This window comes from Oculina patagonica, chromosome 6 (genome assembly GCF_052425735.1).
Source record: "Oculina patagonica isolate OP01 chromosome 6, crgOcupat, whole genome shotgun sequence".
Classification (NCBI taxonomy): domain Eukaryota; kingdom Metazoa; phylum Cnidaria; class Anthozoa; order Scleractinia; family Oculinidae; genus Oculina; species Oculina patagonica.
The window spans coordinates 9,689,475-9,702,672 of NC_135763.1; the positions used below are offsets into that span (position 1 = coordinate 9,689,475).

Here is a 13,198-nt window from a genome sequence, read left to right on the forward strand (position 1 = left end):
CAAACAGTCCCCTCCCCTATGATGTGTTTATCCTTGGTCGCATTGGTCTTTGATCGAGTATTGTTGTTGTTGTTTTTTTCATATCGTTTTCGTACCTGAAGTAGGAGGGCATTTACACTCGCATGGCTTTGTGATCACAAAACATGCCATGAACTCTAAGTATTCTCCAGGCTCAGGGCAGACGTCCACAATACACTCTCTTGTGCGTCCCATTACACCTTGCCCCTCGTCTACACTGCATTTCGACCAGTCACTCCAAGGACCGTACTCCACCTGGCCGTTCACCGCGAATTTTCCTGTATAAAAACAAGTAAAATTAATTTAAATTGAAGAAAATGTTGTACTAGGTTGGCAGGCATGCTTGAGTGTAATGTAGGAAAGTTAACCGTTGTGAAATTGGTAAGCTGACGTTTTGAGCGTTAGCCCTTCGTCGCAGCTATCGTACGAAGAACAACAGCTTTATAAATTGGCTTGGACGGGTGTTTTGCAGTTTTGTTCCCAGACGAAAGTGGGCTTTAATAAGATTGTACGGGGTAGTTGCTCAGTTTAAAGTACCCCTGTATCGACAATCAATGTCTCAGTCCGGAACAATTTTTGTGCCGTGTGTCTAAACTCCGGCATGTAAACTTTTCGCCAGTTGAGGTTCACAGTTTACTGTTGCTAAAAAGGTCGATGCAAAAAGGAACTGAAAGCTAAGGGCTATAGGCCACGTGCCGTGTTATTTTTTAGCCAAATCCTTCAATCCACCACTATTTTCTTTCAAATCCAAATCCGAATTTCTTGAAAACTTTGTGTGTTATAGTTTCACTCCAACGGACAGTACATGCTGTTTTTACGCCAATTTTGTAAAAAGTTTAGTTTTGTTGCTTGTTTCTTGACAGATCCGCCAACATACCGACGAAGGCCGGCCAAAGTGATCCGAACTTCGTTCAGTATCCACGATCCAAACTTCCTGACAAGAAGAGTCCGGGATCCGGGCCAAAATTCTCTGCTAATCCGCGATCCACTGTATTCTCGAAATCCGCGAATCCGCTCAATGTATCGCAAAAATCCCCGGGGGAGGGGGGTACTCCCATAAATTTCGGATAGGGGTGTGCCGCCATGGTTCTTAAACCCTTACCCTATTTAAGGATAAAGAAAGCGAAAATTGATACCCTTTTTAAGGCCCCAAACCGAAAAATGACACCCTATTCAAGGGAAGGAGAAGCGTTCCGTGACGACCCAAACAGCGGCTAACCGCGCACGGCCAAACACAACTCTTTATAAAATCGCTTTACTAATACTTGAACGGGTAGTTCAGTTTTAAGATACCTTTTTTTCGTTTATCTGGGCGATTATTAAAGCGATAGAATATAGGTACCCTATCTAAGGATCACACCAGGAACAAAATGCAAAAGGGACCAAAAATGATACCCTATTTAAGGACCAAGAACCTCAAAAACCATATCCTATCGGGCGGCACATACCTATATAGCCCATATATGGGAGTACCCCCCCCCCCCCGGGAAAAAATCCATAATCCGAACGCTTTTTAAGGCCAAATCCGTCGATCCGCGAACCTATTCATCCACCTCGTGACCTTCGGAATCTTCCTGGAGTGTATTTTCCGACCTTACACATGGTTTATGGTTAGTTTAATTAATTGGTTAAGGTTAATGTGGGAAGAATAAATGTTCACATATACTATGTCAACTATCTTACCTGTAATACCCAGGATGACGATGTAGACCAACAACATGATTTCCAAGAATCTGATTCTAAAAAGAACAAATTTTGGCGTGAACATTTTAGTAATTGCCCAGCCTCCCCCATAAAATAAAATGGTCCATCCCTTGGCATGTTATATCGTGTCGTAAAATGTTTATTTCTGTTGTCCATATTTTAAATTTCTTGCTGTCAGATTCGTATGTTGTATACGTAATTAGGTTAGATGTTCAGGTCGCTTCAGTCAATCCTAAGGGCCTGTTTACATGGAGGGAGGGTGCCCCGGCTAAGGGCCCGTTTACATGGAAAGAGGATGATCCTAGCACAAGGATCATCCTCCTTTCATGTAAAATGGAATGATCCTAGTGCTAGGATCATCCTAGTACTAGGATCTTCCGACCGCCATATGTTTTCAGCTTTCAGTTTACATGTGAATGGTTGCATTTGGCCCTAACGCTAGGATCATCCTAGCGGTAGGATCATCCCTCATCTCAGATAGGATGGTCCTAGCGCTAGGATGAAACATAGCCCGCCTTTACATGCAGAATTCACAGCCCTTCTACCCGAGTTAAGACAGCGTCATTGAAGCGTGTCACAGCGTGGGAAAACCATGTAGCTCCAGATGATTGAAGAAAAATATGACTTTTTACTGAAATATTAATTAGCCGTCTTCAAACCTATTTTACTTTGATGTGCAAGCACTTAAAAATTAACTGCGTCGATTTTTTGGGGGAATTCAATCGAAATTCAACAGTCTTTGGCCACCAAATTGAAATTAAATTTGTTGTTTCTTGAGTTAGGATAATCATTTCTACGAAAATATTCGAATTAATTAGCTGTTTCTCAAAGAAATATTTTCCAGCCTACAGATAAAACTAATTTGATCTAATTTTGGTCAAACAGCACTGTTTGGGTCTAGAATTTATACATTTTATGCCATTTACTTCAAAGTTAATTTGAGAACACGCGCAAAGACGTATCCCGGCAAGCCAGGATAGCCCGGGCATAACTAACCTGCGATCAGGCTTTCTTTTTTTCGCGGCGGAGGGAAGGAGAAAAAAAGGAAAGCCTGATACAATTACTTGTCAAGTCGCCTGCCGCCCCCTAATTAAAGTATCTGTCAACGTCGTCGAGAATGTCGGCGATGCCATCAGATAAGCGTGATTAGCGCCTTCAAATTATATTTTTACTCTCACAAACATGTGTTTGAATTACCCTTTTTAAACGAGCTGATCGGATGGTTTTTAAAATTTGTTTTCTGCAAAGGCTGATTTTGTGTAAGGCTCAGGTCAGACATTTCAAGGTCGTAGTTTTCGTCACTGGCCTGGCGTCTTTGGTGGTGTGATGTAATAATCTTCGACACCATTGGTGATAGATCACGCTCTTGCCAAATCCCGTCGGAAGCACCGCCAAAACATCTTTTCTTACACAAACTATTCGTCGAATACACTCCCTTTGTTCGTCTTTAAATGTTTTGTGAACAAAACTCTTGAGAGATTTCCTAAAAGCTAGAAGAACTCGCTCTCTACTTCATTCCGCTCAACACCCGCCATGATAACAATCATCTACGCGCGATATTTTTGGACCGGAAATTACACTTGAACTCAATTAGCCAATCAGGATAGAGTTCTAATGTTGCCTTTTGTTTTCTGACCAATCAGAAAAAAGTCCAGATTCTGGACTTTTTACAGACGACTCGACAAGTAATTGTATCAGGCGTTCATTTTTCCGTTGACCCCTCCGCCGCGAGAAAAATAACGCCTGATCGCAGGTTAGGGCATAACCGTTTACATGGCAAAAAGCTATCCCGCCTAGAAGGGTGCCCCGGGCAAGAACACCGAGTGCCCCGGCAAGGCGGGTTTCCCGTCTAGCATGTAAACGCTTCAATGCGTTTTCTAAAGAAGCGTATGAAAAGTTGGCTCGCCCAGGGTAGCTCGGTTAGCCGGGTAACTCGGTTAGCTGGGGCACCCGCCTTCCATGTAAACAGGCCCTAAATGAAATCAGATTCCCTGTGTGAGTGACCTCGTGAACTAATTTACCATGATTAACAGTAAATATGGGAACAATTTGCGGGAGGTTTGACTGTAACGCCAAAAGTGGAAAAAATATTTGTTTAAACTTTACTAGAAATTGTTGATGGTTCGTGCTTCCTGAAAACAAGCCGGGAAAATGCCCTTGGGTTATTCCTCTGCTGTAAAGGAACACACTGTCTGCAAACCTGACCAATATCGCTATCAGGAGCCCCTCTTAAAATTTCAATGAGAGTGACTATTCGGCAGTCAGTTCACGTAGTGAATTTTTTCATTTTTTTTTTAATGCTCATAACATAATTGTAACCTGGACCAAGTTTCAGAAAATTTTTAATACTTCTTCTATTTCAGTGGAATCACCTTAACAAAGCTAGCCGCAAGCAATCCAAGCTAAAGAAGGCTAAACGGAGTGCTGTTTAGGCTAACCGCAGTGCTAGTTAGGCTAATTGCAGTGCTGTTTACTCAGTAGCATGCTACATGAACTGAGTGTTACGTGGTATAAATATGCCATGAGGTGTCTCGCTTTTGTCTCACTACATCAACTGAAAGCCGAATAGTTAGTCCCTCCTAGATCCTGCAATCGTTCCAGGGCTTGCGTTACCGGCCCCTCTGGTCAAGGGGAACGTGGGCTTTGGGAACTAGATTGGGCGGACCTTGGCCAAAATCCAGACTTGTCCCAGTGAATCGACAGTTAACCAAACAGGCATCGCGTGCCGAGCACGTGTTTAGCGTCTAGCCATGAATGGGGTTTTAATCAAGTTTTAATCGGTGTTAATCAGCTTTAACGGACCAGACTTGAAACATCATCGACAGACTTTCAACTCTGCATGAAGATAATTTCCGATCAGGTTCTCGAAACGTCAGTCACCGAGAACAGTTCTTTTCAGAACTACTCTCACTTGGACGATTACACTTTACGAACTAGGCTCAAACCATTTACAAAGATTAAAGCAATCCAATAAACAATTACATGAACTGTCTATTTAGAATGTATCGCAACATAGGTGATACGCTTCTGATTGCATGGTATATAAGACTATTATCTTAACAGGATAATAATAGAAATAACACCATTGACGGACAAACAGCTTTTCACTTGACTCTGAAGATGACTTCCGCTCAGGTTGTCAAAACGCCATTGACCAATAACAATTCTTTTCAGAACTACTCTCACCTGCACAATCACACAATACGAACAACTGATACTCCTAGATTTAAACTGGTTAGTACTAAAAACTGTAGGTTGCATTATTTCATAGTACACTGTATTTTAATTTTTAAATTTAATGTTTTATGTTTTGTGTCCCAGATTAGTGGATCCAAGGTTAGCGAGAAGACTAGACAAATTGATCAATATTGTTCCAGACATGAAAGGCGTTTTGCCGAGTTTTATATGACTAGAAAGCTTTCACTATTCATTATTACAAGTGTGTAATTTTGCACGCAATGCGCCCCTGGGGCATCACGCAACTATGTGGTCACGGAGTTCACCCAAGCCTGTCTCAGTTTCATTATGACCTTGTTATAAACGTACTAAGGTCATAACAGGTTCTTTTTTTTAACTAGAACCGTCTCACAAACCACATTTCCTCGAAAACTAACATAATTTTACTCTTGATCTGCGACACAATGAATTTATTGTGCTTGTGTGGTCTAATAGCTTTGCAACTTGAAACTTTGCCGGTAACAAAAAAAAAACATAGGACGTATTCTATGCAACGTGCCGCGGGTGCTTCAAATATTATCGCGAAATCCACCGGTTCCGGTCATTTCAATTTGACCAATTCAGAGATGAAAGGATCCCCTTTTGCACTCTGCACTCTGATGAAAAGTTACCTACTCGTCAACACCCGACAAAGACTGTTTTTTCCTGACAACAGTCAAGCGAAACATTCTGTTCCAGTACCAGTAACAATCTCCCCCGTCCCGTCCCCTCTTCTTCCCGGGTCACGCAACAGTGAGGCAGCCGTTGCCTCCCCTGGGTGAAGCATATTTGTAATTTCATGTCTGGACAAGACTTGAGCCATCAAAGGCAGAAAAACAAGAAAAATTCATTATTTTATTGTCGCAACTTTGTTTGTTGTTCGTGGGTGTCTAAGAAACTATTTGTTCGTTCAGTAATAAATTATATAAAAGTCCTAATCTTTAATTTTTAATTTTTTTCTGGTCTTAACCGTCCGATTACTTATTTTCTGTCTTTGCGTGGTAGTATATGAATCCAAGATGAACGAAAACTTAATCATCGAACTCGAGAGTTTCCACGCAAATGTCAAACAATCAACTTGAAATGAAACGATTTAAATTCCAGCACATAGGATTTGTGGCTTTCATGCAATTTTAAATTTTGACGTTACTTTTGGACTTTAGAGCTTGGATGAGCCATCAGTTAGAAAATGACGCCTTCAAAACTATTTCTTCAAATGACTTACACTTTATGTTACATCTAAGGAAAGAAACAAAGGAAAGGAACTATACTTACGGTTTATTGTCGCGTTTTTTCAGCTCAGTTTTTAGCTCAGCATACACGAGACATCGAAGAAACCGAGACCGACCTTTAGAACACAGAGTGGTTCAATTATGTGGCGTGTCTTTCGCCTTGATGAGATTACAGTAAGAGTTTAGAATATCGGAAGTTGCAATATGATGATAAGCACTAAACAGCAGACTGATCTGTACGGCAACGAAAAGAAAAACAGAAACAAGATGCAAAAAAACAGTTGAATAAACACCGTATTTGCAAAAAATATACAACTTTCCCGATTTTGGTTTGCAAAACAAACCTTCTACGAAGCTGCCGTTAATTGCTTATTATCCCGAGTATTTTGTTGTTCCAAGTCTAGAAAAGACCGGCTCTCATCGGCTTTGTCCCTGTGGTTTGGCTTTCTCAAAGAGTTTAAGTAAGTGACGATTACTTGTCACGACACACTTCAAGAAGGGAGAAGTATCCACCCTCTGAGCTCTGAGACGCTTTTATGGTCAGAACAGCGGTAACCTGGGGATAAATTTAGAATTTTCCCGCGCTTTCGCGTGACTAAGCATTGCGTGCTTGCCAAGCTGTCATTTCCTAATTAGATAAAGGGCCCAACTTTATTTTATGAACGAAAATTCAACGAGGCACAGCCGAGCCGACTATCGCTCATAGAAAACGAGAGCGAGTAGTCAAATTGTTTTACTAGATACTATGAAAAGATTACTGTCCAAAACCAACAATTTTATGATCTTTTATGTACTTTAATGAGCTATTTTCTCAGTTTAAAGGGTATGGCAACGCACACGCTATCGCGTTCTATCAGCGAATTGACAATACTAAGCGACCATGAGATTCGTGGATTTTTAATAGTGCACACTGAATGTCCATCAGTTGTAATGTATGACACTTTTTGTTGCTCAAAATTAAAACTCCTCCTTTGTTGTTCTCACCAAGCTCCTTTGTAACGTGTTTACTATGTACACAATTGCGCTGATTGTCTCAAACCATCTGTACCATTTTTTCACAGTTATGATTTAAATTCACCTACTGTTCTTTACCAACACAGTAAAGGAACGATTAAATTCCTCCAGCTACGAACGTCACTGAAGACTGATCGTACTGGCCGGTTCAACTCGGTTCAATTCGGTCAGAAACTCATAACGGGTTGAAACGTGTAGCGGGCGTTCACAGCGTTTGAATATTCAGTTTTGCCAAGTAGCATATTTGGAAAAAATAAATGTTAATGTTCCAAAAAGACGCAAAATAGCGGTATAAAACTGCTCCGACGTTTCGGCAATACTGCCTTCTTTAGGGTGCCACCCTGAAGAAGGCAGTATTGCCGAACGTCGGAGCTGTTTTATGGGCCTGACTTTACTTTGTTTATACCACCATTTAGCGTCATTTTGGAACATTAACAATTATTTTTAGCATAAAAGACGCTATTATTAGCATATTTGGAAACACTAAGGGTTTGTACGCGAATGCCAAGAGAACGGAGCTGCCGTTTATTGCTTATTATTTCAAGTATTTTTCTGTTCCAAGTCTAGAAAAGACCACTATTATCCATGAAAAGACCCTGCACTCATCAGCTTTGTCGCTGTGGTTTTGCTTTCATCAGAGTTCAAGTAAGTGACGGTTGCTTGTCACGACACGACTGAAAAGGGAGGTGTAGACCATCTTATACTATCAACTCCCCCCCCCCCCCAAAAAAAAAAAAAAAAAATAGGTTAACTGTCGCGCAATGATATAACCTAACACAGACACTTTTGTGGTCAGAACCGCGGGAATCTTGGAACGAATTAAGAATTTCCCGCGTCCAGTCGACTCTCTCTAAAACGGACACCGTCGGGACCGGCTCCAACTGTCCGTTTAAGAGAGGTGTCCGTCTTATAGGGAGTCTAGTTACAGTAAAATGACTGAAAAACTGCAGGGACGGGAGTCACGGGACCAACACCTGGCGTCTGTCTTAAAGGTTGTCCGTTAATAGAGAGTTGACTGTATTCGCGTGACTAAGCATTGCGTGCTGAGCAGTCATTTCGATTAACTATTAGATCATGGGCCTGACTTTACTATGAATTAAAAGTCAACGAGACACAGCCGAATTTGACTATCGCTCATAGTAAATGAGAGCGAGTAGTCTAATTGTTCTTCTAGACACCAAAAGATTACTGTCGAAAACCAACAATGTTATGATCTTTTATGTACTATAATGAGCTATTTTTCCAGTTTCAAGGGCATGGCCACGCACACGCGACCGCGTTCTATCAGCGAATTGACAATACTAAGCGACCACGAGATTCGTGAATTTCCATGGTGCACACTGAGGTCTTCTATAATACCCATCATTTGTAATTTATGACGCTTTTTGTTGCTCAAAAATTCCGCCTTTGTTGTCCGCACTGGCCCTAAGCCCATTTCTAACGTGATTACAGTGTAGTACGGTATGTTCACGCTTCTGCTGATTGACTCAAACCATCTGTACCATCAGTTTATTCTGAAAGTTATGGTTCAAATACACCTACTGTTCCTTACAACACAGTGAAGCGAACGATTAAAGGAGCTATGTCAAGGTATTTAAAGTCATTTTTCTCATTTCTTTCAAATTGAAAGAAGCTTCGAAATAGTAGTTTTTTATGGTAGAAAAACACCAACGGAGTGATAAATACCCGAAAATAAACGAGTATATAATTTCGACTGACGAAGATTAAAACTAAGTATAAGCAACAATCTTGGAAAAAATTGCCATTTTTTTCAAGTTGAGTTGTCCGTGGCATAGCTCCTTTAACTTCCTACGAACGTCACCGAAATCTGATCGTACTAACTCGGTTTAATTCAGTTCTGCACTTTAATTTTTGCAAAGTTGACCATTGAACTTTTCTTTCTACACTTTCTTTTTATCAGAAATTCTACCAGGATGCCACGCACTCCATCCACCAAATTGACGTTCTAGTTGCCTAGCAACAGCGATTGACAGCCTGTCGTTGTTTCTTCCGGCCACAATCTGTATGCCCAGCGGAAGTCCATTTTTATCAAGGCCCAGTGGGCATTGCGTGACGGGAAGATGCAACACGTTGAAAATGGAGGTGTAGCTGAAATTTAACGGCGCGAGAGACGGCCTGTGATGTGTCAGTGCTGTGTTAGGGTGGGAGGGATAGAGCAAGATGGCGTCTTCACTAAGAAGAGTTTGAATTTGTTCACGCAGTTTGATGCCCATCTGCACAAAATTCGACGCAACATCCGGGAGACAGTTTGGCAAAGGAGCTCGGAGATGCTCAATACCTGCAACGGCCAGTGTGACGTAATGATATTTTGAATAGCCCAGGAAATACTTGAAAATCTCGACAAACGGGTTTAGAGCCACTGCCTCAGGTTCATTGCTCAGAAACTGTGAGGTGAGCCTGTTGTTCTCAGCGGAGAGTACCATGGCTGACCAGATGAGAGGCGAGTATCGAAACAGCTTCATGTGAGCGTCTTGAACTGTCGCATCGAAACGCTCCTGTAAAAAAGTACAAACTTGCTTCAGGCCCATCAGTAGCTCGGGGTCCACGGGTGAAGTCAGAAAAGGGTACTCTAAGTCCAGTGTGTAAACTTTAAGGGATGATAAGTCCACTTTTTCGTCCAAGTGAAGCTCGTAAGCTCGCGGGCCTGCCATGGCCTTTAACATTGGGACCAAATCGTCAGCGTACCTGCACAGTGGTCCCATGACAAGAAACTCGTCAAAGGCCTCGCTGGTGCCTTGAGGAAAATGTCCCTCGTTAGGCACGATAGAGGGACTGGGTTTGTGACCAAATATTCCATTGAAAAACGCTGGCATACGAATACTTCCACCTGTAGGAGAGCAAGAAATAAACAGTTTGTGAAAATTGCAGAAAAGAAAGCCTTTTAATATTTGGGCTTTTCGACTGTACAAAAGATTGCAAAAATAGTTTTAGCTAGGATTCCATTATTCTAACAATGAATTAAAAATCTTTTAAGAACACGCTACAATTTAATTCCGGCTATTCTGACAGGCGACATTTACAAGTAACAAATTGGACAAAGATACTTTAATTTTCTTGAGAAATAGATAAATAGATTTAAATCTAAATTTAAAAAAATGTGAAATAAAGTTGCAAAGACAAAACGGTTTTTAGGCCTAACAGTTAAGCAAATGAAAGTTTTCCTTTCATATCCCCTCCCCAAAAAAAGTTGGTTGTAACAAAGTTCACAGTCTTTTCCCTATGGACTTGAAGCTAGGGGGCGATCGATGTTACAGTTGGTTGCAACATCTTATCGTGTTGCTAGTGCATGATATTTACTGGTGCATGGCAAGTTTAGCTAACATTAGACACATCAAAGGGGTCACCCAACGGATCATTTTGGTGAATATCTGTTCGGAAGGCCTGTTACCCCCTGAGATTGTTGTTTTCAGAGGGGTAAAAAATGTTGTTTTGGGAACGGAAAAACGCCAGCTACGATTTTCGAAAAGGTAAAAACAGCTCGCAAATTCGGGTAATGAGATTTTGTTCCCTAACAATTTCTGCCACTTTAATATTAGCTAGAAAATCCGAAAAAAAACTAAACTATGTTAGTTTACACAAACATCCCTTTAAAAGGACCTAAACGATATGGGAAAACAGTACAAGGACATTCCAAGACTTTCCTCGTTGGGTGCTCCTGACTTTACTATTTAGGAGCAAAGCCCATGTACAAACCAAATAGACGTAAACCGGATAGCATACAAGAGACTACATGAAGTATCCTACATTGTTGACAATTATGACCAAATAATGCGATAGTTCCACGGCCAATTTTTGTGGTTAGTTATTGCTGGAAAGAATTTCAAAGTATTAATTATAAATTAGACATCGGCAAGAAAATAAAGTTTAGCACAGTATACTGTAAATTTATAGTGAATCCTGTCCATCACATAGTTACTTTTTATTGTTTCACAGACATAACTGAATCGGAACTGAATCACTCCGTAGAAGCATATAAGGGGTGTCTGATATCAATCAGAGCTACGTACGACATGACATGAGCATTGTATATAAAATTGCAGACATGACTGCAAAGGTTTCGCAAAGTATATTTGTAGTAATAAATTTTTAAGCGTATTCTTTGTGGGTTCGACCGCAATTATGTGTAAGGACTTATTTATGGATCTGAGCCAAATTCCAGCGATGTACGAATCCTTCTTCTGATATTGTGACGATTTTAAAAAATATGGGAAGTCGCTCGCGTAGATTACGAAAATTTCATTTAAAAAATTAGCACGAATAACTGTGAAACATAGTTAGTAATTTTGCTGTGAAAACAAAAACCGAACCAGCTTTTGTCCACTCTCAGCTATAGCTGATGTGGCATCCTCTCAAAATGTAGCAGTTTATTTTATTGTAATTGGGGTATGCCAAAAATAAGATTAGCTAAGATAGGAAGAATCCTTCCACTTACCTACATCAGAACCAACACCACACACCGACCCAGCAGCAGATATTATCGCACCCTCACCACCAGAACTTCCACCGGCAATCTTGGATGTATCGTACGGATTATTCGTTCGCCCGTACACGTTGTTCGCCGTCTCCCACCACATGCACAACTCGCTACAGTTCGTGACAGCAATCGGGATCGCGCCGGCCCAACGAAGGTTTTCGACAACACGCGCGTCCTTGGAAGCAATCGTGTCTTTCCGATCCACGAGCCCGGCTGAGTGAGCGAATCCCTCGCACGCAAGCGACTCCTTCACGGTTATAGGAACACCAAGTAAAGGTTTGTTTAATAAAGTGGCTTTTTCTTCGTTCGAATCCGACTCGCGAGAATCGAGGACTTTATCAATGTACCTCGCCTCCTCCAGCGCTTCAACGAATCTATCGCCCACCACAGCGTTAAGTAGCGGATTGACTTCATGTATTCTGTCGATAAAAGTTTGGATTATTTCTTCGCATGTCAACTTGCGCTGTTTTATGTACTGCACAAGAACGCTTGCTGGTAATTTCAAAATAAGATTCGACGGCTCGCGGACTGTAGCGCCGTGTTTTCCGTAAACAAACTCTGATACTCGAAGACGAAAATCCCACAATATTCCAACTGACTCGAGCGCCCTAAAGGCCAGCGAAAAGACTGACAGAAATATCTTTATCAAACCCATGGCTGCTTTAACGTGTACAGTTGTTTATGTGGCTGCACTGCAATATACATATGGGGTTAAGAATCCTTTGTTTATCATATAGAACTGTTCATGAATATACATGAATATACTTAGCATATTTAATCATTTCAGGATTTGGAGTAAAATTTCTTTCGTTTGTTGGCGCAAATGAAAGTTTGAATGATTCTCTAACTGAAGCTATTTCCGTTTTTTTCCTTTCAACGTCTAATATTTTCAATAAATTACGGCATCAAGCTGGTATTTTAAATCGCATTGCAATTTTGTTATCTGAGCTGTCTTCCATTTGAGTCACGCGAACCAGCGAACCTCGTTCCCAGGGTTTACTCTTTTTAAATCATCGCGGAGAGACCCTGGAGACGAAGCTGGGTCAGCTGGGTATCTCACTCCCAGCCGTCTTTTGTTGGTCTTGTGCGGCGCGCGTGGAGCCGTGGGATTGCTGTTGCGCTCACTAGCACTGTTTTCCCGCTCTCTGCCGACAACATACAATCCCTCTTTACCAAATTGATGTAAACATGTAAACAGCCTCCCCCAGCCATTGTTGGAAATCAGCAGCAGATAATCATGCTAGGTCCGGTGACGGGCAATTGGCGCCTGGAACACCGAGGGGCTCCCCTTTCCCGAGAAAAAAATGGGAGGCGAAGAAAGGGAGGGCGGGCGGGAGCCTCTAATTTTTATCATGGGGGAAGACTAGTTACCATCAAAAGGAATCAAGATAACAGCGAAGTATTGCCTCCCGAGTACTGTAGTGTAATGTAGAGTTTTGTAATGCGTCGTATTCCCATAGTAGAACTTTGAAATTTGAACAAAATGTCGTTCTAATTGTTTCCTTCCTTCAGAAAAAAA

The 13,198-nt window shown here is 41.4% G+C and overlaps 2 protein-coding genes across 2 annotated transcripts in view; both read right to left on the reverse strand.

Moving 5' to 3' along the window:
- LOC144657841 (uncharacterized) overlaps positions 1-6,640 on the reverse strand; it is a 35,743-nt gene extending 29,103 nt beyond the window's left edge. The window contains exons 1-4 of the mRNA XM_078518202.1: positions 6,515-6,640; positions 6,214-6,286; positions 1,702-1,757; positions 96-296 (exon numbers count right to left, since the gene is read on the reverse strand). Coding sequence (XP_078374328.1) covers positions 96-296; positions 1,702-1,738 — 238 coding nt within the window. The 5' untranslated portion in view covers positions 1,739-1,757; positions 6,214-6,286; positions 6,515-6,640. The remainder of the gene's footprint in view (positions 1-95; positions 297-1,701; positions 1,758-6,213; positions 6,287-6,514) is intronic.
- Positions 6,641-8,386: 1,746 nt separating this feature from the next.
- LOC144656865 (fatty-acid amide hydrolase 2-A-like) lies at positions 8,387-12,396 on the reverse strand. The gene is made up of 2 exons (XM_078517110.1): positions 11,638-12,396; positions 8,387-10,032 (listed from the first exon to the last, which is right to left on the reverse strand). The coding sequence occupies exons 1-2, from the start codon at positions 12,332-12,334 to the stop codon at positions 9,086-9,088; spliced, it is 1,644 nt and encodes a 547-aa protein (XP_078373236.1). The 5' UTR covers positions 12,335-12,396; the 3' UTR covers positions 8,387-9,085.
- Positions 12,397-13,198: the final 802 nt, after the last annotated feature.